Raw genomic sequence first — 26,652 nt, forward strand, 5'->3', positions numbered from 1 at the left:
TGGCGATCACGCGGGCCCGTTGTAGCTCCCCTGGGCACAGTACACCTTGGTAACTTTGATGGGGGATCGGCTATGGTCGCCCCGATGGTACCTGTACCTTTAGAGGGACTTGGACCGAACTCCGATTAATTTAATCGATGATTAAATTATCTGCAGACAATATATGTCTGTTATTTTGTTAACAGGGATTTAATATTTTGTTGTTTAACATATGGCAAATTGTTTTGACAAGTTATATGATTGGAAATTTTGTGCTTCGGGCAATTCCGTTGAATTAACTGTCGGTTAAATTAATCTGAATTTGATCGAAGTCATTCTACGATTGACTTCGATAAAATTCCGATTAACTTAATGCTCCACGAGTGACTTTCCGATCAAAGTCCGATTAATCAGTGCGGATTAACTTGTCAAGCAATATCTGTATTTTATCAACATGGATGGAATTATCAATTATAATTATTTATTGTTGCTTCACATATTGGAAAAAGAGATTAGATTAGGGAAATTAGATTATCTACTTAGAAATTCGGCTTTAGGCGACTCTACCGGCTGAATTTACCGCTGATTAAGTTAATCTGAATTTGATCGAAGTCGCTCTACGGGAGATTTCGATCAAATTCCGATTAACTTAATACTCTACGAGTGACTTCGATCAAAGTTCGATTAATCAATGATTAACTTATCAAGCAACATCTGTATATTTTATCAACACGAATAGAATTATAATTACTTTGTTTAACATATGGAAAAGAGATTAGATTAGAGAAATTATCTGTTTAGAAATTTGGGGCGATTCTACCGGTCGAATTAATCGCCGATTAAATTATAATTGGAGTTCTATCGAAACTGCCGCCTCTCAGAGTGACATCCGTTCTTTTCTTCCCCCATGGATCTCGACGAGTCCCTTTTGGGACGTGATATCGTTTTTTTCCACACACCCCCCCTTCTCCCTTTCCTCCGTTATTCTCTTTCAGTTTTCGCGGATGCTCTCGCGCCTCGCCGTAGACAGCTAGAGTACGCATAGCGCATCCCTCGTCACGAATGGTACTTAGCACCATCAATCATCTGCACTATTAGGATTCTCCCAGCGACCGTTATTGACAACGGAAGATTCGCAACTGTTAACGTTCGTTAACGTTACCTCGTACGTCGGCGCCAACTCGCGGAGCAACGTGGATTACGAGTCGCGTGTCTCGGTTGAAGTTGCGGAATTCGGTCGGACGCATTAGCGCATAGATTTATTATATGAAAGTACGTATGCACACGTAGCATATAAACTGCTCAGCGGCGTGAGTCATCATATATCGTAGAATTCATCTTCAACTTGTATCCGTACCTATAGAATCCTCCTAGTAGCTGAGTACCTGGAGTATCCGCTTTCAAGGATCACTTTAAGTCGCCTTTTTATTTTTCAAAACAGGCGAACGAGAGAGTGGCGACTTCACCCCGAATGTTACTCATACGCGACAGAAATCTAAGAAAATTTAACGCTAACGTATTACAAATATGTACAAATAAAATAAATATAATAATACAATGAATAAAAAATAAAGAATCGTCTGAAGTAAACCACGCGTGAGAAATGATCTTTTGAAGCATAAAGTAGAGGAGGAATCTAAGAGAGAATCTTGACATTTTCGTGTCTCGTATAACATCGTGTGATCTATTGAAAATGATATACTCATATCTTCCGCGCCATGGGAAGGATTGATTGAAACAATTTTTAAGGATTTCTGAACACGTGTACTCTTTCAGAGCTTCGTTATATAATGTGCGATGAAGTCATTAGTGCGGTTATTTGTCGCTACTTTAAATACAGAAATAAAATATTTAGACATTTATATTCCGGTAATTAACGCCTCAAGACTTTCAGACACGCTTAGCGAAACATATATGCAGGGTGCTTAAAAAAATGTTAAATGTTAACACTTATATGGAACTTATGGAAGTAACTTTTTAAAGAAATAGAAATATAATAACACAAGATATCATAGTAATAAATATATTTTGTCTTTAAAGAGTCTTTATTTGTTTCATCATTGTCAGTACCTTCTTGAATTCTTCTACGGTGGCCTCCAGAGCCCTGGAGGCACATTTCTTTGAGTAGTGTTGCAATCACATTTGCAACTTTCTGTCGAAGATTTTGAAGACAAAATACGTTTGTTACCATTTTGTGCTATCAAATCTCTAAAAAAGTTACTTCCATATATAAATGTTAATATTTCTTGAGCACCCTGTAGATGGGAAATAATAATATAATAACTCTATATTAAAGTGCAAATAATAAGAGCGCATAGATAGGTACTGAAAATAACGTAAAAGATTCCTCGCTGTTTCCTCCTCGAGAATTCTGGCGATTAGACCCTACAAATATATACCATAGGTAATTAGAAATATACCAGGAAATATACCGCGACACACTGTGCCGCGATTACCCCGCGATGGCGTAATCGGCGAGGATGAGCACGAAAGATCTCGCCGCGGCCTTTCGCCGCGCGTGGAACGCGGCGAGGCGGAGGTCGCCGCGTCGCCGAAGCGAGACACGCGGCGTGTTTCCACGTCGCGTGGAAAAAAAAATACGTGTGTCTCCCGAAACCGACGCGGTCTCGGAGAACGCGAATTTTGGTGAAAGGGCAAAAGCGCTCTCTCGAGAGCCGCGTCGTTAGACGCGCGTTACGCTCCCCGGGGCGGCCACGTGATCGGCCAGATTGCCGAACGTGGTCCCGCGTGAGTTTGCGTAACGTCGCTTACGACTCCACGGCGGAGGAACGACGCGAGACGGCCGGCGCGTCCAGCTAATTCATGATTGTTGTTCGGAAAACGGCCCGGGGATTATTATACGCGTTGATAATGCCGAGGCTCGCCTTCGCCGTTCAAAGATCGGTCCGCGCGGCTCGAATCCATCTTGTTTTGCCGCCATCGTGGCGAATGAGAAATTATATATCGTCGGTTATACACGCGGCAAAACATAATTACCTTCGTGCAATTAGTACGATCGTTGCATTTAGACGATGTTGCGAATAATGCGGTATAATGCGGACTTATCATCCATCATCTTACTTATCATATCGCACTTGTAATATTCGCGTTTGCCGTTGCGTGTAATCTTGTATCGCGCAGATTGAAGTATATCCTTCTCGGCAAAGGAGCGTACGAAAAACTGACCGAGTATTTCAATAATAGATTCCCAATGTTCTTATAATATTTCACATTTAAATATAAGCTTACATTTAAAGTATAGAGCATTCCAGCAATATCGCAGTAACTTTAAGATATTCCAGTAATATTGTTGTACTATTCTGTACTATATGGGAAAAGCTTCAGCTTGAAGTAAAATCCAAAGCCGTTTGTTGCCATCTTATTGATATTAATATATTATTTCATACAATTTAATTAATTTTAATTAAATATATTTTTTTAATTGAATATAATTTTATTTTCGGGATTTTACGTGTTCTTCAGTGACGCGCGAGAGATAAACATTTTGCAAATCACGTTGAGTGATTTTGCAAGCGGAACAGGGAAACTAGATCACGTCCTCGCCTTCGCGGAGAAAAATCGCGAAATGGGAGAGCCTTGACGGGTGAGGCGATAAAGACATGTCTCTCTTATAAACATGACCGATCGATATCACGTGTAATCTACGCGTGACTGCGTGTCGTGGTGACTCGCGATTCTCGGCTCCCCTCGATTTCTCTTGATATTCACAGCGTCAACACGTTCGATGCGCCGCGACGGACTTTGCCTTGCGTCCGCAAGAACCGACGATCGCAGGAATTCAACGATAAAATAAACATATTCGATTTCTTGCCGCTCAATTCCGAGATTTGCATTCTGTCGGTTTCACGCGTATCTTCACAGATGTAATCAGTCGCGTTTTACACGTATTTTATCAGGCATAACTGCTGGACTTGTCACAGTTGGAAATATTTGAAACATGTGTGTAGTTTAGATTGAGCATCATTTAAAAAAAAGTAAAAGGTAATTTTATTCCTACTAGAAAATAAATGGAAATATTTGGTTGTCACCGCGAGTGACATTTAGTTACAGGAATGTCTGTAAACTTGGGAACGCAATGTACAACGGTAATGCATAGGCGATTTTCTACCCTCATGGAATACGTCCATAAATATTTCATGGTGAATATCGAGAAATAAGGCACCAGGCAATAGTAATAGACGCACCGATATTATTTAGATCCGCGTGTATTCACAGTATAGATACAATTAGTCCTTAATTTAGGATCTTAACTTACGTATCCAATTCTTACAATATTAATATTACTAATATTAACAAATCATTCGTTCGTTACGAGATTCGATCGGTAGGCAACGCGATTTATATATATTTCCGCTCAAGTTTTTCTGTACCGGCACGTGCAATCGCCTCGGGGAAACATACAGCTGACGTTTTCTCCATCTCTATCCTATCCTGCGGAAAATCGCTCGATACGTATCGAGGCATGTGCTAGAATGTACCTAAAATGTGGGCTTGGGTGGCCACACGTAACCGCCCGCGTTTCATCGCCGATATGATACAAGAGACGTCCGCGCGGGAAACGAGCCGATCCGAGACGGAGATCGTCCGAAAATCGGCCGCGCGGAGAGATACTTCCGCGATTTTTGCAGCTCCGAGAACCGGCTCGTTACGTCGCCTTTCGCTAGACATTTCGAGCGTGCCTGGCATAGCCGCCCCACCGCGCGGCACCCTGCTACCTGTTGGCTAACTAAACGACACGACGTCGCGTCCATCCCACAACGGCGAGATTTCATCGTCGCGGACGCATCCGGGATTGTTATTTACACGCGTGACACCAGAACATTCGAATATCCGTCGCCGAAAACGATGACCGGGCTTCCGTCAACACCGCGAATCCAACTTTCACGTAAAAGTATCGGCAATCTCCTGCTGGGATCTTACACAGAAAAAAAAGAATATTCGTGATTTGAAAATATCTTTAGTTTCAATGTGGAAAAACCTTGAAATGAGATTATATTGCATTTAATGAAGAAAACTTGCTTGACTAAAGTCATTTTATATAGTTCAACCAAAAAAAAAGTTGAAATTCTTATAAGATTATAGATTTTTGTGTATATACGAAACAATGAACGCGTTAATTTGAGTACATAAGTTTTGATTTGACACTCCTTTTTTTTCTGTGTATGATTTACATATTTTTACATTTGATAATTTCACGTGCGATTTTGACCTGCCGACAATCATATCTTTATTCATTCGTATAAAGGCGATAACAAAACAATGTCATGTGTAAAAGTATTATCTATTGCCATTTTATCAGGCAGTGCCAAAAGTTAAACTGGATTCGAAGTGTTCGCATCGCCATGTATCCGTTTTCGGAGATTTCTCTCTTCCTCTCTCTTTCTTTCCCTGAGTTTCTTTCACCGCCGTTGAAAGTATCGACACGAATATCGTGAGCCTGTTACCGGGCTCGTTAATTATCACAAAAACGCGAACGTTGCGTCGAATAAGCCGCTTCCCTTAAGTAATTCAGTTCTTTTTGCTCCTAGATTAATTCCATTACATAGTGAAATACTTTCTGTTATAAAAAATGCAAATATAAGTGCCTTTTTTTCTAAAAAAAAAAAGATAGACGAGGTAAAGCCATTATTAAAAATATGCCGCAAAATTGTGCGTCAATTTGGTGTATAAATCTTTCTTTATATACGACAAAGTGTTTCGTACGAACTATTACTGTAAATATTTTTATTGTGAATTAAATGAGCAACGGGTGATGTAAACGTCAAGTTATGCACGCTTTGCGGTCGTTTTATCGAACTAACGAGGGCATAATCACGATAAATTATTTACTATTACCGTCTCCATTTCGTAACGTCGAAATAAATGATAATTACGAACCTGCTCGTCGCATCGTACAACAATGTACGTGCGTACGAGATATTTTCGCTAAAAATATCGAAAAGGCGCATCATCGCTTTGTAACCGAAAAGTTACTTGCTACCGAAATAAATATATAATTTTTACAAATACATATCTCGTAATGTCGGAATAATTTCGAATCGCAGCATCTACGTGCATCTATGATTCTCGAGATGAAAGATATTTACAGCTACGTACATAAATAAATGCGAAGTCTACCGCCTTCACAGAGACGGCAGTAAAAATGCTTACAGTGCGATGAGAGAGTGTCGCCGAACTGCGCCGACGAGCAGTTTCAACGAGTTACCAATTCGTCACCAGCACTTACCTTATACGTATTTACAAATGCGTTTGCTGGCGACGAATTTCCTTTGTCGCGTCATCTCGCAATATCGTCTACGGAATAAATTCTCGCGCTTATTTTACCGATTATCAGCGCGAGTATCGTTCCGTTATACAAATCCGTTAACTATATATTTGTACAAGTACAAAATACCTACAAACCGAATATTTAACTACGTAAGGAAGACTCTGTTATTCTCAGTTCAAAATCGCAAAAATTCGTTCTAGGCCGGAGGATCATCGACGTGGAATTTCGCTCTTCTTCGGCCTCCTCTCCCGAATATTGATTCACCGTACTGCATGATGCTCTCACTGTTCACTATTGTTCCAATACGATGCGTGTAAAATCATCACAGCAACGAGTTTAGGACGGAAATAGGATGTATTCCCAGTAGGTTAAGCCGAACTTAAAAGCTCTCTGCAACAACAATGGGTTATGGGTAAGGTGACAGGTGTATACGTGTATGTATTCAAAAAGTCAACAAAGACCAACAATTAGACAGGAAGTACGCAAAGTCAATTATAGCATTTAATACTTTCAAAAAGAAATTATTTAATTTTATTATTATTACCCGATTGAAAATTATTGCGGACCGTTATTTATTTCTCACTTATTTATTTCACGTACTCTCGTACGTGTGAAAAAATTATTACAAGTATATATAAAAGACGTATGGATGTAACTAGTGAAATTAAAATTAGATGTTCCTATACGGTTGTTATGTATTTTCCGGTAAGCGAGCAAATTGTTCATAAAGCAAGCAAAACTCAACGTTAAATTGGCAGCGATCATTATCCGGAAACGTTGACTCGTTGAGCAAATGTTACATATTCCTAGCGTGCGTGTAATACGCAGGTAAGAAATCAGGCGTTTCCATTGGAGCGTGTCTCGTTCGCGCATTCCTTTTGCGTTTAATATGGTAATACTTACGTCGAAAGTTCCCTCCCTAGTAAGCCAGTTCCAACTAATCCAGTACGCGATCGACTCCTATTCAGTTGCGCTCTCCTTTCCGCTGTAAAATTAAAACAGGATTGAACTCGTTACAATAGGCTTGATAACTGTTTGAGAGAAATTTGCACCATATTAGTGGAATGTATTTTAAAAGAAGTTATGCGCTTTATAAGTTAGACGTTTGTTTTCTCGATAATTACTGCACGAAACAGGAACGGAACATTATTTTATACATTATTCATGTACCAACACTCCAAGAATATATTCTTAAAATAGCACAATTTACAACATTGAACGTAGCAAGGAAAACAAGATTAAGACAAACAAGGAACTCGTTACTGCATTTAATTGCAAAAAAAATATATGTGTATTTTTATACAAAACAATCTTTGGTACATATTTTATCGAAAACTCGATTGTTTTGTGTCACACTTAAAATTTGAAGCCAAAACAAAAATACATAAATAATCATAATAATCATTTAAATTTTTACAAAGCAACGTATTAAAGAAAATAAAAAAAATTAATTTTAATATCACATTACAATCATCAGTATCACGAAAAATTGTAAAATTTTCGTTTACATATTCACCTACATCTCATTGAACTTTGTAGTCTAGATACATAAATGATCGGAACGACATGACAGAAGAGCATTTTGATTTCATCTTACTATTTCTCTGCAGTAATCAATAGAATATATTTGCGTGCGTCAAATACGTACTTAAAACTCAAGACTAAATATTTTCATTACAAATATTCATTTCTCGTTTGCTTAAAGAATTTGATATATTAATTAAATAAAATCCTATGTAAAAATATTTATACGCTCTATGAAATATTGCAAATTTTCAGATCCTTTATAGTATCACAAATGTCATAATTATCAGTCTTGAATTGTTCGTACGGCACGTAAAATGTAATTACAAATCCATAGGTAAGCAGAAGTTTTATGTATTGTGTACATCGCATCGAAACTATACTTGAATCAACTTGCTAGTCTCAAAATAAATAAAAAAGTATTAAAAAAAATCACTAATTGACATGACTAGTGCAAAATAATTCTTACATTGTATCCTTAAATATATAATCACGCAGAATTATATTTAAAAAATATTATTGCGACATGCTTTTAAAATGAGAACGTCGCTTATTTTAATCAAAAAATCAGATAACTTCTAGAATATGCATTTTAACACTTTTTAGAGCAAGTTCCTCCATAACAATAGAGTTAAAAAGATTTTTTTCCCGTCAGTCTTTCCATTTTCAGCATCAGTCTTGTGTGAATACCAAAGCAGCATATAAAATTCTATTAAATAGTATTTATCGGCATTTGCCAAAACTTCCATTTCTTTTTCCATGACTTATCCTTTGATTTTCTCGATGTATTATGATTAATGTTTGCATCTGAATTATTTTCCGGAGCGAATTGCTTGTATGTGTTTGCAAGTAGTCCAGAGGTTTCCCCGGACACATTTAAACCTTTTCCAGCAGCACGAATAGAATTTGACGGTAAGACGTTTATTAAATGCAACGGACTATTTTCCGATAATAACATAACTCCACTTATCTCTGTCACTAGCGGCGACTGCGCTTTAGTTATCGAACCGCTACTCGGAAACTGAGTAGATATACTTGAGTTAAAAAATCGTGAGTTTCTCAAATCCCGTATATTATGATTCTCGTCATATCGTGTCAGATTTTCGAAATTTTTCGATCTTAAGAGTCTCATCGGAGCGAACGGCGGTCTGAGTGTCTTAGTACGAAAATCATCGATCGATTTTGACATCTTTTCATCTACAGAATTCGCGCCAGGCGTGTTCACGATCGGTGGCATAGTGATACTCATACTGGATGGACTTTGCAAGTAAGTGTGCAGCCTACGGCGCTTTGTGACTGTGTTGCTTGCACGTATACGTTTGCGATTCGATATGGTGCGGCGCACAATGCTGTTTCTCTTACGTATCTTGCTGACTACAACGCGCCTTTGCTTAACGGGACTAAGTATACACGCTCGATTAATAGAAACGTTTCCATCAACTAGCGGACTCAAATCCGATTCAGCCTTAACGCATCTGGACTCCAAGTTCCTGAATGTTTTTAGCAAAATATCTCTTTTCGGTGTCTCTTCGAACACCGGCATTGCCGTGTAATACGCGCGATTACAGCGGCTGCACAATTTCTTTTTTTGAAAGAACGTGACTCTGGACGAATGCCTCGTCTGCCTAGGCGTCTTTTTAGCCTCGTCTATCAGTATTCGCTTGTACATTTCTTGATTTTCTTCTGGCGTGAGGAAGTTCGATGAATCGTCCGCCGCGCGTATGCCAGCCATAATCCTGCTCGGAAGCATATCGCGTCGCACAATTTCAGTTGGAGTTAAATTTTCATATCTGTTTATTAGCTTAGCAGATTTATCTAAAGTATTACTAAATATGTATGCTTGAGCTGCTTGGTCCTTCTTCACCATTTGCCTCTCGATGTACGTCCTATACAACTTACCACCAGCTACGCGGGTTTGTCGCTTGCGTCGTTGGTCTGGTCTACTGAAGGCCGATCCGGTCTGCAGCGCTTCCATCAGACTATCCATGACACCTTCCTGCGTCTCGTGCGCATTCATATCGACCAATGCGCGTTTACGCGCGGCTCGCGCCGCCTTTTCTACTTCTGCTTTCTCGCGTGCTTCTCTTGCCCGTCTCTGTTTCTCCTCGCCCTCCTTCAGCTTTATTATCTCCCTCTGCGATTGCTACGGTGAGAATATATAATCGCGTTAGATAGCGAGTGGATAGATTGCGGCGTAACATAGTCCGAATTAGCGCGTATTTACCAAGAAATCGTCTTTGAACGTCTTGATATCGCCGAAGAATTCCTCTATGGTGTACTTCTGTTTGTCGAAGGAGAAGAATTCTGAGATGTCTGTGTACAAAGTGTCCATATTTTTGAACATATTCTGTAGAACTTCGTAAGATTCCCTAGCTTTCTTGGCGAATGGCTGTAAAGTAGCTTCGTCAAGGAAATACCTTTATTTGATCAATATGGGATCCAGGCGATGTTACCAATCGTTATTAAGAAAGAATTAGTAAAGGATACTCTCATGACATCTGCAAACAGGTCCTCATCGCATTGCGGAACTTTGGCATTCGTGAGATCCTGTTCGAGATTACGGATATTGGTCTCCATTTGACGTAACGTTCTCTGAACGTTCTCTAAAGACACTCGACTGGCGCGATCTACGTGTGCTAGTTCCTCAACAAAGTTGAGACATTCCGGAAACTTTCTCTCTATCGTATCCACCAAGTAATGCATAAGAGTCTGTTTGTTATCGATGTCTTTAGTACTGGTCAGCTAAAAAGAAACAAGCATATCGTGAAACGGCATGAAGAAAATAAGCAATTCGCGCTACATATACTACAGAACAAACCTTTGTAAGAAAACTAATCTCGAATCCGAACGCTTGACCATTTTTCGAACCGGAATTCATATAGTTTCCGAGTAACAATATTAATTCGAGAATCCGTGCGAACTTTTTGCTACTCTTCACTTCTTCGCATGCCGCTGTAGCCGCTACTATGTCAGGTTTTATATCTTGTACCAACTCCTCGTATCGCAGCATAAAGCTTAATGATCTCAATCTGGGTGATAACCTTTTTATCGTAGATATCTATGACATTAATGTTTGTAAATTTCATATTCAGAATGAAATAAAAATGTAGAAATTGTAGAAAAAATCAAGTAAGATTACCGTAACACAAAACTGTTCCGCTTCAGTCAAGTCATCGTATTGATCTTTGTACATCTGTAACTTCGACAATTGGTCCGGCGGTGGTAAATATTGAATTAACCCTTGTAATATATTATCAGAAATAACTGGTCCTTCGCATCTAAATAAACATCTTTTCACTTCTACATAAGGCATGTGCTTTAGCGTCCCACCGAGAAGTATCGATATATTTTGAGCTGCCTTACTGTCCAAAACTTTAAGATCCTTCACTTTTTTCGTTGGGGCTGACCTACGTGTACGAAAAATTAATTAATATCCTATATGTATATACATGATATAAAAATGTAATTATTGAAACTGAATTTACTTATCAACTACATCATCCATTCTTTTCCCGCTTGGTTTCGATGCAAACTTTTGCGCAAGACCATCCAATATTTCCGGACTCGCTAATCTATCTTCTTGTACTTTTGTCCAGAATGACTTTTCTGTCAATTTGTGAGGCAAAATCTGAAACATCATAAAATTTTACATAGTAAAAAATATGTTATCTCAAAAAAATAGTTAATATCTAAATCAATATTATATTTTCTGTCAATAACAATTTGACCAAAATAGATTACACATACCGCTTTCCAATTCGCTCTTTTCAGTGGACCGTCTACTTCCCACTTCTTTTTCGGTTTTAACCCATGAGGCAAAACTTGTACCGCTGGGGGTGGTGGAGAGAATCCCCCCATCATCGGTGGCGGTGGTGGGCCCATTCCCGGCATAGGTGGTGGTGGAGGTCCCCCTCCCATACCAGGCATAGGTGGAGGCGGAGGTCCTTTTGAGCCAGGCATAGGCGGCGGAGGTGGACATGTCATTCCAGGCATCGGTGGTGGAGGTGGACCACCACCGCCAGGAAGAGGAGGAGGTGGCGGCGGCGGTGGTCCGCCGCCCATTCCGGGCATAGGTGGTGGAGGCGGACATACAGACCTCTAATCGTATAATAAAACATTATTTTTAAGATTGTTCAATTTATGAAAGTGCACATGTCTTAAAAAAAAAGATTCAATCGGTGTAGATATGTATACTTACGGGACCACCAGGCTTCCCCGTTCCTTGCTCCAGTTCTTTAATCTTGTTTTCTGCATGCTGAAGCTTCGCTTCGGCTTCTTGTCTACTAGCTATAGCTTCCTCTAACTTTTGCGTCACCTCCACCAATCGGCGTTCTTCCTCAGCCCGTGACTTTTCGACTAGGGTATCGATTAACGGTTGTACGTCAATCTGGAAGCGCTTTGTCGCGCTGAAATCCGGATCACAGCCTGAACGATGCAACACAATTTGCGATATACACTCCTCGATCAATTTATAATACGCCGGTCTAAAAAACAAATAATAAGAGAAAACGAAAAATAAATAAATAAGAAGTTAGTCATTAGGGATATAAACGAATATTATAATTATTCATTGACAAAATCGCTTTAGTAAAAGTAAATGCAATCGTGTATATACTTACCGAACTAGAGCATCATCTCGAATAAATAAAAGATGTTGAAGTATAGATAGAAAGTACGGCTCGGCGGAAGTATCCATTACCATGTTTTTGACTACTTCGAAGCAATCATTAACGTCGTCTAATTCTAAGCGTACGTTGTCAAATCTCTGTACAAATTCCTCATAATCTTCCTCTTTGTGATCATTGAAGATCTTCAAATGCGTTGCCAAATCTTCTGACTCATCTTTCTCTAACATCTCGAGAATATCGGCTAGACCTACTCGCATTACCTCGTTCCTCAGATGTAAACGAAAATCGAGGTCTTCCGCGGATGATATTATCGAGTTTATGAGTTGAAGACATACTACCTGCAGCATAAAAATAAAAAAGATATTTTTATATCAAATTATTTAGACTTTTTGTTATAAAGAGCCATGTAGTGACACGTCAAGGATTTTTACATATACATATTGCGATAATTCGTCGTTAAATCATTACAAATTTAGTTTTTTTTACTTGATTTGATCATTTATACAAATATTGTTTGACAATGTAATAAAATTATTATTGCATTTCAACCGTGCATATAGAAAAAAAATAGTATTCCTAAAGTAAGACAACATTACGTTTTTCACTTGAATTTATCCGTTTTGTAGAGAGCAAAATATTATTTATACAATGATTGAAATCGCGTGAGTCTCTAATAAAGAATAGATAATGGAATAACCAAAACGTACCCTTAAATTTTCATTCTTCTTGTTCATCAAACCCTGTACGATTGGCAGAAATCTTTCACGACCTTTGAACTCGCCGTTCATAGTAACCGCGTCCAAAACCTTTTTGTGACTATCGCTGGATATGAGGCATACCGCGCCGAGTAACTTTACAGCTTCGGACATTACGGACGGTTTCGTCGGCTCCAATGATCTGGCCACGATAGTAAGAGCCTCGTGATGCGCCAGCATCTCCTTTATACCAACAGTATTGTTCATGATAGCCTTTAAACAGCGAATACATTCGTATTGTATCCGCTCGTAACGGTTGTCACTAAAAGAAAACAAAATTTTCATTAATAAAGAATAACTTGGGTCTCGTAATAAATTCTGTCATAAGCAGTATGGGTCTCGCAATAAATTCTGCCATAAGCATCATGCAAAACCGAAATAATAATTAAATAAAAATTAAGAATGTCTTACTGAGCAGCGTAAATAAAGTAATTCTCAAATTAAACTCTTTTGCAGTATATAGAAATCTTATAAAATTAAACGATTTATATTGTTACATAACAAAATTTCATTCATATATAATGTAAGCGATTAAGAAATATTCAACAAAATAAATATTCGCAAAATGACATTCAAGCGAATAGTACTCTTACATGAATTACCTATCGTAATATATGAAGGCACTGTAATAGAATAATATCAATGTTAGAATAAATTGTACATTCAAGGGACGACCTAAACGTTATGGAACACTTTATTCGAGCACTTTATATAGAATTCACTTACTTTCGGTAACATTCATTGAGAGTCGCCAGAACCTGCTTGAGACCCTTGGTGCCGAACTCTTGTACCCAGCTAAGCGGATTATTAGTAAGCGCGATCCTGAGGGACTCGATGCAGTTGTAGATCTTGTTGACGCTCAAATCGGGCTGCGCCAGGTACTGTATGTAGTCCGCCGGTTTGTCGAATTTTGATCGATTGTCCTGAATGCTACCCTTATAGTGCAACACCAGCATCTCCTTCTTCTTCGACTCCGATTGCTGGCGCAACGGCTCCTTCTTCTCCTCCGTCAAATTCATATTGGCCTGAACAGAAAATTAACGATAATCTTCTACTCTTTCAAGATACATACATAATTGCTTCATATTATTTAATAATTGTTGAACATCCTGCTTATGCGTCCTATCGACACAAAATGCATATAGCGAAGAAATGAAGAATCGACTGCATATCTCAACCGCTACCGAGAAAAAATATGTCTATAAATTATCGGAATATGTGAAACACATGCGTGCGGCGTGTACGCACCAGCATTTCCTCGAATCTATCGTTCACCGTCTCCTCGTCCATCCTCTCGATGATGCAACGCTGTTGCTCGATCTCGTTGATATCGTCGCCGGAGTGCGGCCTGGGCATGGTGTTGCTGCCCGAGTAGCCGCGCTGTCCACGTATCCCGGGCTTCTTCGGCCGGCCGAACCATGTGTCCAACTGCAACAATCATTTTAACACGCATTTCAGTTTATCATTTATCAGAAATCAATTCCTTACAAATAGCACCGTGATCAGACCGTTGGTTTTAATTTCACGCGAAAGGAAAAGCTGTCTTCGAGGAAGAATATCGCTTTCACTATCATTATACTGATTTTCTAGAGCACCGCATGTGCAGTATTCGGATTTCTTCGCACAATAGCAAACGCGTCTGGATAATAAGATGAAAACTTCGATGTAAAACAAGGTTTATGGAACGTAGAAACTTCGGCGAGCGCTCATTGAAGATCTAAGGATTTTTATCTGTGGGAACAAATATCGTATGCGGAATACACGGGAGCCTTGAGACTAGAAGATCCACGGGAGCTCGGGGTTTCAAAGCTTCAACGAGAGAGCGACGAACCGTAAAAGCCGACGTTGACACGAATCCGAGTAGTCCGCGGCCTCGAATCGAGCGCAAATTCGATCGCGGTCCGCGCGATCGTTTCTGATAAAACTGCATTCCGATACCCGAGTCCGACGGTAAATATTTTCCTTCGCGCGGTAACGGAAACGAGTTTGCGTTTTACGATGATATAACCGTCCAAGCGGCAACTCATGCTCGCTCATGGCTCATAAGCTACGTGCTCGGAAGCACGTCGAATTTTTTCGAGATGACGCGAAATCTCGCGCTGGAGCGCGCTCCGGAGCTGGAAGCAATTATCCCGTCCGCTTACCGCGAGATAACTGGACACGCGTTTACGCGATACGCGGCGCATTTGATACGCGCGACGGCGTTGCGGAAGAAGCGACCGAACCGAAAGGTTTGCCACGTCGTCGTCTGGTCGTCTCCTCTTCACCGCGGTTCAACTCCGAAGGCTAATTCCGCCCCGAAATCGAGACCCGATCGGCGTGACCGGAGGCCACGAATCGTAATAAGCAGGCAGGACGTGACACGAAGTAGCACACGCGTGAGAAATTAATTACTATCATTATAGATTCTTCGGCTGTCCGAACGTTGGGTAATAACGACGACCACGTACGCGTAGATCATCATTAAGTGATTACGGTAAACGTTAATGTTCCTCGCTAATGTCGCATACGAGAAAAAAGAACTTTTATCATTAAATTAATGAGTAGCACGTCAACGTGGAATTTCGGCGTACAAATTCGCGGCACAATGTTGCAAAAATTCCGTAAAATATTTTATCATTGACGAGGCCTACAGCAGTAATGCGATTACAATATAAATGATGACGTCGATCCCGCGCAAATGTAAAAGCAGTAATTTTCATTTGGACAGTGGAAAATAGCACGTAATGTCGAGGATGACAGAGCGTCTTCACGCAATTAATTGCACAACTAATAGTCATGACTATTGCACAAAAACTGAAAACGCCAAGCGAGTGATGATGACAGACATTAATGTGTCAAGATTCCCCTTATTAATTTTCATTATTTTCTTTTCCTCCAACGCGGTCATTAAACATGTCCAAGATTCAAGTCTTGAGCTCATTCGGAAAGTAGAGGAAAACGAACGTATATAGACCGCCTTTAAAATTTTAATTTAAAATAATTTAAACTCTTAATTTAATAACATTTTGTTATTTTTAACTACCATGTGTCGAAATTTATTACTTTAACACAAAACAGTATTATTTTAACTCCATTGGTTTAATTAAATTAACATTGTTTTAGTTAAATTAACAACGTATCGAGTAGGAGCAGTGGCGATTTATAGGAATGGTTAAAAATGACTCAAATTAAGTATAATTTAACACTACGAATTTAAGTGTACATACAAGCTGTGAGAACTGCCAATATTTTCCAATTTAATGTCAATACGAAAGCTACCTCTTTTTTGGTCCGAGAGCTACACTGTTAAATATTAAAGAATGAAATTTGAATACCTTAAATTAAATAACATTTTGTTGTTTTTAATTACCATGTGTGTCGAAATTTATTATTTTAACAAGTATTATTTTAACGCCATTGGTCTAGTCTTAAATTAATATTGTTTATTAGTTAAATTAACGACATATATAAATAGGAGCAATGGCGACTTATAGGAATGGTTAAAAATGACTCAAAACGAGTATAATTTGACACTACGAATTTAACAAAGTAAATACAAGCTGTGAGAACTGCCAATATTTTCCGATTTGATCAGTCAGTACGAGAGCTTACCCAGTCCGTGATCATTGCGACGTGCTCGCGATGACGCTTCGAGGACGATTAATTCTTCGACGAGTGACTCACATCGGACACGCGCGTAAGGTTCGCGAGTCCAAGCGGATTCGGACGCGTCGTGACGGACGCACCTTTATTTTTAGGCGAACCCACGCAAGCACGCGACACTTAATCACGCGTTTTTCGCAACTTTTTTTTACGACGCCTCGAGGACGACGGGATGAAAAAAGAAACGACTCTTCCAGCCTGGGATGAGAGCTATCGTCGGCTTTCGCGCACCCAGAGCAGCCAGCCTCGAAACGCTGTCGCGCTAGTCCCTCTCGGCGGAAACACCGGCTGACGTTTCCGCACAGGCGCCTACGACCGTGTAGCACTGCCGTATATCCATGCATCCGCATTCACGAACAGCGGAATAATTCAGCCGCTCGCAGTGAAACAGAACGATCGAACACGCGCATTTCGAACAGCGACGTGTGGGGATAATGAATGTGTACCACGCGTGTACACTGATCATATACACACGTAACTGTACGCCGTTTCCAGCGGGGAAAATTAACGTGGGCAGAGTGGGCCTCTCGATAAATGATTGTCGTGCCAGATGAACGTCGTAACTATCTCTATTGTTAGATTGATGAACTTCGAGAGGAGAGTCCAGGAGAGTTCGAGGAATACCTCCTCGTTCTATCGAAAAAAAATCAGACAGAGCACATCACGTTAACAATATATAAAAGAATATAGTACATATTATCCAAATATAATCGCCAGTAACATATTATTAAGATCCATGCACGAATATGTACGGACAAAGATATCTGCGGAGAAATATTAAAGATGCGACTCCTATCGCGACGACAGAGGAACTCGCGTTTGCGATTATTCGATCAATTTCAAGCTTAATATTGTTGGTGTTCACCAGCAACAATAGCTGTCGCTTCTTTATCTGAGGAATTCTCACGATAATGTCTTTCCCACGTAACGCACTACCGCACACACCCGCAGATTATCGGGGAATTCGAATAATGAGCGGGGAAAGAGGGAGACTTCTTCCCCGACGAGAGAACTGCACTTAGAGAGGAACGGCAACAAACTGACTGCGGCGATTATCGCCGGTCCACGACGCTCGAATGTACCCATCCCTTCCCCCATCGCTCCGATCTTAAACCGTGAGTTAGCGTTCGGAGGAGATCATTTATTAAATTATTACCTGATGTTCGGCACGATAATGGCGCAACTCACGAAAAGTGATAAAGCAAACTGACCACGTAGTATATTTCCTCGTATTAAAGACTATGCGCGGAATGTGGCACACACGCAACCCTCTCACTTTCTTCATTAATTAATGTAATTAATATGTTGCTGCCGCGTAATTACATGAAACTCCAATCTAATTTTTTCCCGAAGTAAACCTCGCAACATACGGCTATTACCAACATTCGTTTTATTTATAATTAATATCAGTTGTCATTATCCTCTAATGATCTGGATCTCTATGAATTGGGCGTACGAATAAAATCTTACATTTTATTTAACTTGAAGTAAAAATCAAGCAATTTCTTATCATAGATTTTTCGCACAATCACTGCGTAAAAAGAAGGATTATCTTTGATACAAGGAATCGCTCATAGTGACACATTCCAGATTAAATCCAACACGACGAAACGATTCGTGACGCGGAATTACCGCAATTGTAGAAAGTTCGCTAGCTAATCCAGACGACAAACTTCTTTGATCCTTCGCAAAAGATTACCGTCACGGCTCGTGCCTTCACGCTCGTGACGCATTCTACATTGTGTATTTCCGCACAACCTGAAGAATGTCCCAAGTTTCACAAATTTTCCTTCGCCTACCGATTCCTGAGTCAAGCTGCAGTCAATTTTTCTTACAAAATATTTGACAACTCATTTTTTTACAATTGTTCAACATTTAGCAATAAATGTCCTTGTAATAAGAACAAACAAAAATTAAAGATAAAGTTTATACTTAAATTAAATAAAGGATAACTTTTTCTAATTGCCCTCCTAAAACTTAATTTGAAATAAGCATTACTAACTTTGTAATTGGTTGTTACTCGAAAACAATTAAATATGCTTTACATTAAAAAAAATCAATATTAAATTGGGTAAAAAAAACCATGGATAAAAAAATATAAAACCCCGAATCTTCGGCGCCCAACCGCGATTGTGTGGTCGAGCAATAAAGGATCCAAAGAGAAGAATCCAAAGAGAAGAAAGAAGAAGAAGAAGATAAAGGCAGAGTCCAAGCAATTTGTCGTGTGCCGAATTTCGGCGAGTCGCTATCGCGATTTCATAATAGCTGATCGATGACTCGTTATCCCGGCGTTATTCCGCCTCGCTCGCTCGCTCGTCCGCGTGAAGGTGCGCCCACCAGGCGCGCGCGCGCGCGCGTTATACAGCCTCGGTACAGTTAGGCCGTAACATAAGATTAACATAACGGCACCGTCGTGGAATTAAAGAAACCAAAAGGAGAGGAGATGGAGAGGAGATCGCGTCGGACGTCCCGGCGCGTACACTTACCGTACGCCCGTATCGCGGAACCGTGTCTTCTCCACGCTGACCGCTTATCAGCGAACAGGTCCGAGATATTCGTATGAGAGGTGTGTGCCAGTTTCGAGGGCCCTCTTTTCCGCGCGCAGCGCTTGGACCGATTCACCGATGTCGGCCAACGACGGCAGGTCGCGTGTGTAAATTGCGCGTGCCGAAGGGGATTAGGATTAGCATCGTAATAATCTCGTCTATCCTGCTCGCGTGCAATCCCTGTCATTAATACACGATCCGCACGTAAACGATATCCCCCGTGTTGTTCTATTAATACCTCAATCAAGGCTGTAATTTTTTACGGGCAACTTCAGCTTCTAATTATGTCACTCGATTTTACGTGTTCTCCCTATTCGGCATTATTACAATTGACGTAACTCGTCGAGACATTAGGGTCTTGATTTCCTACAGTTCGGTTTCTCTTCAATTCAAATTTCCGCGACAGGATGATGATGATGATGAGGAGGAGTTCGCCGCATCGAACAGCGACAGTTCTATTCGACGGAAGAGAGAGATCACCTCTTTGGACATAACTCGCAAGAAACTTTCTCCTTTATTTTCTCGCTACTGACGGTTATAATTCCACAGACGCGGTAGGTTTATTCTCGCGCAGCTGACGTCATGCTTCCAATGAGAAGATATCCCCCGACCCTTAATATCACTGTGTTTTCAACTTTCTTTGTTTTGACAGCGAATTCGATACTCAAAGAAAATGAGCTCGCGTGATCGTACTGATCGTCTTGTCACAATATTTTCGCCCGCGAGGCGGGATGTTTTGCCTCGACCTTTGCAACTTCATTTACTCCAAAATTATCCCGCTCCGAGATCGTTCAACGTTCAAAAAAAAAATTTTATATGAAACTCGAGGAGATTATTATCTTCCGATTGTATTATCTTCTTCTCCTCTCCACGCATCGGATTCCGCTTTCAGATTATTCAATAGTGTCTGCCCACACTTCCCGTCTCCTTTCACGCCAATCATGTGGTTGACCCCGACCAAAAGGATAGATCGCCGTCGTCGAATCATGCGGATCCTTGCGTATCGCGGAATGTGCCCGACCGACTACGTCACGGCTCCGAATAGACAAGGTTCCGACAGATTCGATAAAAAGAGGCACATCGTCTGACGTGTTGTTCAAACAGCACGGCTGTTATGTGCGACTTACGCCTTTAAAGGATAATTTTGATGATACTTTGTTTTACCGTAGCAGTAATTAACTGTCATTAATATCTTTGCCAATATCGGAGAAATACTTTATCTCTGATAACAAGATACGAGCAGCATTAAATAAATAATATTCTGCTCTGTACAAATACTACGAGTACAATGTAACAATTGTGTGTATTTCGCAACATGTTTTAATTGTAATAATCTTAATAATATATATAAGTTGATTAAAATTACATCAAACTATATATCTTGTAAAAGTTATAACAGTAACAAATTATTGGCTTCTCAACTGCAGATCTAACGCTTCGATGTTTGTTACGATTTCGGACAATTTAGAGAAATTTCATTTATCTGTATCAGCTGGTTAATGTATGTGATAATTGACGCGTTAAGTACTTCAAGGATTTATATATTCAGCGATTATCATCGACATTGACATATGGCTGGGGCTTCTGCCTCTCGACGTGTCGATCGATATACATGTTTTCTCGATTTCCCCTGTGGACCGCGATCGCGCTCGGTGTAAACTTGACACGAATTCGACATGAGATGTCCTCAGATGCCGTCGCATACACGCATATTCCGTAGATGGGCGTTCGTACTCGATAAAAAAAAAGCTGCCTTTTTCATCCCGTGATCCTTGACGTTAAGGACTGTCTGTCGTCCGCAATATCCCGCATGTTTACACGACGAGAAACATATGCTCCAGACAGCGAGAGAGATCCAGTCAACAAGATCGCTTAACCATGTTACTCTCACATAATTAGAGATCCGGCTTCGCGTCACGTTGTTTACATCATGTTATATAGGGACGTATCATAACATTTTATACACGGAACAAATACGCATTTACGATGTAATTGTCGTGAGAAAAAGACAAGCGTGCTATAAATGATATACTATATAGAGATTCGACTTGCATATTGAAGCGACACGAATCTTGACAAAATTAAGAAATGAAAAAAAAAAGATAAGAACTTCGCATGAGTTCCGCAAATTTTTTCGATATGCTCAAAATGCCGCTGCCGTTACATTTTGGCGCGACGCGCGGCGTCGCGTTACGTAACGCTCTACATACGCGAGCCACCTGTTCGATCGGCATCGCCGTTGATGACCGCGCTTAAGTCGCGATTAAGAAAAATCTTCTCGACGAGCCACTTAACGAATTAATACGTTTGACGCGTTAATCGGCGGCTTCAATTCATTCTCAATTAACGCCGGAAGAAAAGAAACGAGCGGCCGCGGATGATCTCACACTCGCGCGCGAAGCGATCGGGCGATGACGCCAGCAATCCGAGCGACCTTCTGCCGCCGGCGCGCGAGAACGAGAGAGACCGAAACGGTGTCAGGCGAAATTCCGACGGGTATGCAGTATGCACACGGAGGTCGAACACGATTCTTCCTTTTTCTCTCTCTCTCTCTCTCTCTCTCTCTCTCTCTCTCTCTCTCTCTCTCTCTCTCTCTCTCTCTCTCTCTCTCTCTCTCTCTCTCTCTCTCTCTCTCTCTCTCTCTCTCTCTCTCTTTTTTTTTCTTCTCCTTCGACCTACGCGCCGAGAAGATGATCCTCGCGGCTGAAAGGTGCGCCTTTGTCTCTCCGCGAGAGACGCATACCGGTTTAGCACCTCCGCATCTGTTTTTCCACGCACGCTTAACGCTAAATGCGTCTGTCAGATTTTGAAGCGTACCCTGCTTCTGTACGATAGCACGGAGCTACAATTACACGTATATATGCGCGTAAAAAAAAAAAAGAATTAGATATCCCGGTGGTTTTATTTTCACGTGGTATCCTCGTTAAACAAGACTTTCATGGCACGCGAATTATAATTTAAAAAAAATATGACTGCGAATAGAAATCAATATGCATTGGCAACCAACCGCCTTGCTCTCTTGTAAAATATTTCGCGTGTCGTCACGAGACACGAGACTGAATAAAACTAATGTCTGCAAAAAGACGTACACGCGACACGCTTCAATTTAGAAAGCGTTAATTGTACCAGGAATGTGTGGCTAGAACTTTATCAGTCGCGGCGAAAATTGATGTGGAAAAATGCAATTTACTTTGCGCACTGTATATAAGCTATCTATACATGTCTGACTGTTGCATCAACCGTTGTCACTATTCACTGAACACTAAACGCTACGTAACTACCACGTATCGAAGAGTGCAGTTACCCGGTTTTTGCACCCAGAGGCTTTCAACGTGCGGCTAAACCAAACGCGCGAGAAAAGAATACTATCGAAGATACTGGGCAAGGATGACGTTAACAAGAAAAATTAACAATCCTAATCGCGGCGTGAAATCGCAAACTTACACGACGGTCTTTATATGCATGCTCGATGTAAGTTGCCAGCTAATGCGGCTTGAATTTTGTGCTGCATCTAAGGTTGACGATATCGCTTACGAGCGTGTTGCGCGTATCATCGAGCGTATATCGTTCTTTACTGAGGGATCGCGTTAAACCACGAAGCAGCGGTTCCCAACCTACTTACTTTATACGAACAAGAAATTCGCGAAGCATCACTTTAGCAATAACGTGCGCGTTGCTCCTAATTAATTCCATGCGATTTACGAAACTGGTACGTAACGAGCACGTAATCTATTTTTACTGTTTATTTTAACTTTTTTCCGAACGACAACACGAGATAAAATTTTCTGTTTCACGCGAAGCGCAGAGTTTGACAAACGCTGCTGCGCGATAGCGGTTTTGATATCGCGCAAGATTATCAAGAATGTGCTTATCAACGCGAAAGGAACAATGATGCGCGTCCAGAACATTAGCGAGTATTTCGAGCGAAAATAAGAAAAGCTGAAGATGGATATAAAAAAATAAAAAGAGTGGCACGTAAAAGTAGGACGGCCGGCTGCACGTAAATGGTAGTATTTTAAATGTTTTCACTATACGGTGATAGAAAATGGTGACAAATACGATAACACAACAGGAAACTCGACGTATGCCCACGTATGGCGGGTATCGCTACGGAATTCCTATATACTGCAGGTTTTGTCACGTTGCGTAAAAAGTTTCTCGCGCGCTATTTCCTATTTTTTTCTCTCTTTCTCCTTCAATAATAACTTTCATCTATTAATAAATAATGAAAGCGCGTATTTTATAGCTATCACGACGTTTTATCATTGCGACACGTCACGACAATGTGTGACATCATCTCGTATTTTCGAATTCAAAAATATCTATAATGTTTTTATGTTACCCGGCTCTTTTAAGTAAAAAGAAAAATATATACAGTTGAAAAACTTCTCTCGTTTTATCGAAAACTGGTTTCCCCGAAAGTAGAGATCCAAAAAGTCGTCGTCCCTACCTTGGCGCCGACCTCGACTTTATGATACCAACTGTTTCTTCTTTGGATGCCAGACATTCTTTTACTCCTTACAAGCTGTTCTTTCGAGTCTAATTTATGCATTATTGTAACATTATCGACGCACGCACTCCGGTTTACGTGTTCAAACGTGTTATCGCGTGACGAAATCAACGTTAATCCAGCGCAGAAATGACGTTAATCGATGGACCGATATCCGCGATAATACGACGAAGGGAAAAATCGAGAATCAATATAGCGTTCTCGATTGTGCCTCGGCGGTATTGAAACCGCGACTGTCGCACGTAGGCAAATGGTGTAGTATTGATACCGACGTTATATACGATTGCGAAGCTCGCAGAGATAAGAAGCGCAGAAAGGTACGCACATTTTTAGAACGTGCTATCCTAATATTGCAATTCAACTTAAAAGTAGTGATAAAGTGATCAAATCATACGAGTCACATCCTGGAATCGTCTGAGAACACTACCGCAAATAAGATGCAATTATATTTCTGAATAGTTTCTTCATTGTTTTACTTCCAATTTTGGATCACAATCAATCTTGGACTTGGACGTTTCGAGTAAAATCTCGGAGCAGGACACTGCTGTATACACAAATCTATAAAGCTGAATCAATCTAAATTATCCTAAACGTTCTAATGACAGTTTCTTCTTATTGTTAGACAATCTATATTTTCCTGTTCAATTTCAATTCACAATACTGATTTATGATACCACATCAAAGTTTTAAGCGTACTGCATTATACTTTATTTGCTTTATTTCCTTAATTTTATTAATGTTATTTTAAATGGACAAGTTAGGATTTAACTCTACTCACAAAGCCAGCAGGCTTGTCCCTTCTGTTTGCCATGATCCTGTCTTCCAGATTTGTTACCTCCTTCGATACATCTCTCTATCCTAAAACAGAATTAGGAAATGGTTATTTACAAATAAATGTGCCTTCCAAATGAATAAAACTGAATTTAAATTTGGATGTAAATGTCTCTGACATTTTTAACATGTGAAAATTATTGACTTAGATACTTTACTAACTTATATATTCTAATTTAAGACTTAACGTAACAGGTGAATTATAAGGATATTACCCCTTTTATGAAAGATATAAAGATACTTGTTACTCGCAAAATGTTATCATTGTACAAACACGTTATTAGTCACAAGTTAGTCATCAAACAACATAATAGCATCTTTATTACAGAATATAAAAACATTGAATGTAGATAAGACCCCAGATAAATATTAACCTTTCTGATTAGTTACTTACACTGTTTTAACAATTATGAATAAATGTCCATTACTTTGCCTATAACTTGGTATTATGTCATTTTTTGGCATATGTATTTAAAAAAAAAAGGAATAAATTGTTTTCCTCTTTCAGAACCAAGTTGGATTCACCTGAATGTTTTCAAACGTTTTCAACCACTTGTTGGATATCGATCGGTTATTTGCCACAAGAAAACCTACACTTACGTTATAACTTTCTCTCTTTGTAATAAAAACTTCTCAAGTAATTTTATTAAATTGAGGAAACGGGATTACATCTATATACGAGGCATAACCAAGGCGCATCCGAGAGAAAGGTTAGTTTGGAAATACAGAAATCGAATTCTACGGAATAATGTCACGGACCCCGGTGGCAATGTTGACAGTATGACTTCGGGCAAAAGCAAAAAAAAAATCGGCCTTGACACGAGAACGCGATTGGATCTCTTCGACGAGTCTGGCGGAACGATTTGTTAAATAAAGCAACGTTCCGTTAAGGTTAATTCCCGACGTGGGGTACCGTACGTCGATCATCGTTCCTGACAGGGGATCTCTCTCTCTCTCTCTCTCTTTCTCTCCCGTCTCACGCGGATCGTTCGCCCGCGGCGTTTCGTTTTACCTGAACTCCGTCGACGGCCTCGCGCTCGGATTTGCGCGCTTTTACGTTTCGGAGTCGGACACCCTCCGGCCGACAGCCCGAGCCGACGCGACGTGCCCACTGTCCAGCGTCGTCGGTCTCTGTCTCCCTCACTCCGTCTGTCCAGCGAAAGGGCGGCGAATCAATCCACGGCCCACGGGGTTGACCAGGGTTGACGGCGTTGACGCGCGGCCGCGATTTTAACGTCGCGTCGTCGGGCGACACGCGGCGCGAGACGCACTCGTGACGGAAATTTCCAAGCGAGGCGCCTTTCTAAACGGAGCGGACGGAGCCCCGTGAAAAATGTCCGTTACCGCACACACGGCGACACACGCCGTTACTTGTTGCGACAATTCCGAATCGCGCGACCGAACCGACGCAGCGCAACGTGCGCGAGAGCGCAAAAGCAGTGACGGCGACCGCACTGCCGCCAACCGACGAGGTCGAGATCTACGACGGGATCGCGCATCGCGCCGCCGTTGCCGCCGATCATCGCGATGATCGACCGACCGATCGCGCGAGGGCACGAAAGGGCACGCGATCGCAATTTCCCTCGAAGAGTTTTAATTGTCGCACACAGATCAGCCAGTTGTCTATTAATTTGCGAGAACGCTTCAAAATGCTTTAAATCGCTTTGAAGACGATATATTAGTCCCGAGTTATCGATTCTACTTAAGCCCAGTTTTCATGAACTCTCATTCGGCGAGAAGTTCGTGGACAGAAAGAAGCGAAGCGAGATTGAAATTTATCGTAAAGTGCTGTAATTTTCTCGAGTATATGTAAAACAAAGATTGCCACCGTATTTTTAGGCTACGCATATAAAACAAAATTTAATTTGAATATTAATAATGTCAGGATGACTCGTATTAAAAGTCAAACGACTGCGCGTCTTTTCCGGTGGACCTCGAAAGACGC

General features: G+C 40.6%; 1 protein-coding gene across 5 annotated transcripts; it reads right to left on the bottom strand.

Annotated features, from left to right (window-relative positions):
- Window positions 1-4,187: 4,187 nt before the first annotated feature.
- Dia (diaphanous related formin 1) lies at window positions 4,188-26,140 on the bottom strand. 5 transcript variants are annotated; one of them, XM_071701303.1, is made up of 17 exons: window positions 25,720-26,140; window positions 24,655-24,734; window positions 14,424-14,603; window positions 13,902-14,200; window positions 13,778-13,798; window positions 13,128-13,437; window positions 12,412-12,758; window positions 11,991-12,276; window positions 11,540-11,890; window positions 11,278-11,420; window positions 10,932-11,199; window positions 10,611-10,850; window positions 10,280-10,534; window positions 10,017-10,181; window positions 9,692-9,935; window positions 7,172-7,253; window positions 4,188-6,658 (listed from the first exon to the last, which is right to left on the bottom strand). In XM_071701303.1, exons 2-17 carry the CDS (start codon window positions 24,685-24,687, stop codon window positions 6,637-6,639), a joined length of 3,246 nt encoding a protein of 1,081 aa, XP_071557404.1. In that variant the 5' UTR covers window positions 24,688-24,734; window positions 25,720-26,140; the 3' UTR covers window positions 4,188-6,636. The 5 variants fall into 5 exon arrangements, with proteins under 5 accessions (XP_071557404.1, XP_071557401.1, XP_071557405.1 ...); XM_071701300.1 differs by lacking the exons at window positions 24,655-24,734; window positions 25,720-26,140 and adding an exon at window positions 23,817-24,089; XM_071701304.1 differs by lacking the exons at window positions 24,655-24,734; window positions 25,720-26,140 and adding an exon at window positions 16,770-17,862.
- Between the last annotated feature and the right edge of the window lie 512 nt (window positions 26,141-26,652).

This window comes from Temnothorax nylanderi, unplaced genomic scaffold (genome assembly GCF_030848795.1).
Source record: "Temnothorax nylanderi isolate EJ_2023f unplaced genomic scaffold, tnyl_v1.0 TNYL_tig0025_pilon, whole genome shotgun sequence".
NCBI classification, from domain to species: Eukaryota; Metazoa; Arthropoda; class Insecta; order Hymenoptera; family Formicidae; genus Temnothorax; species Temnothorax nylanderi.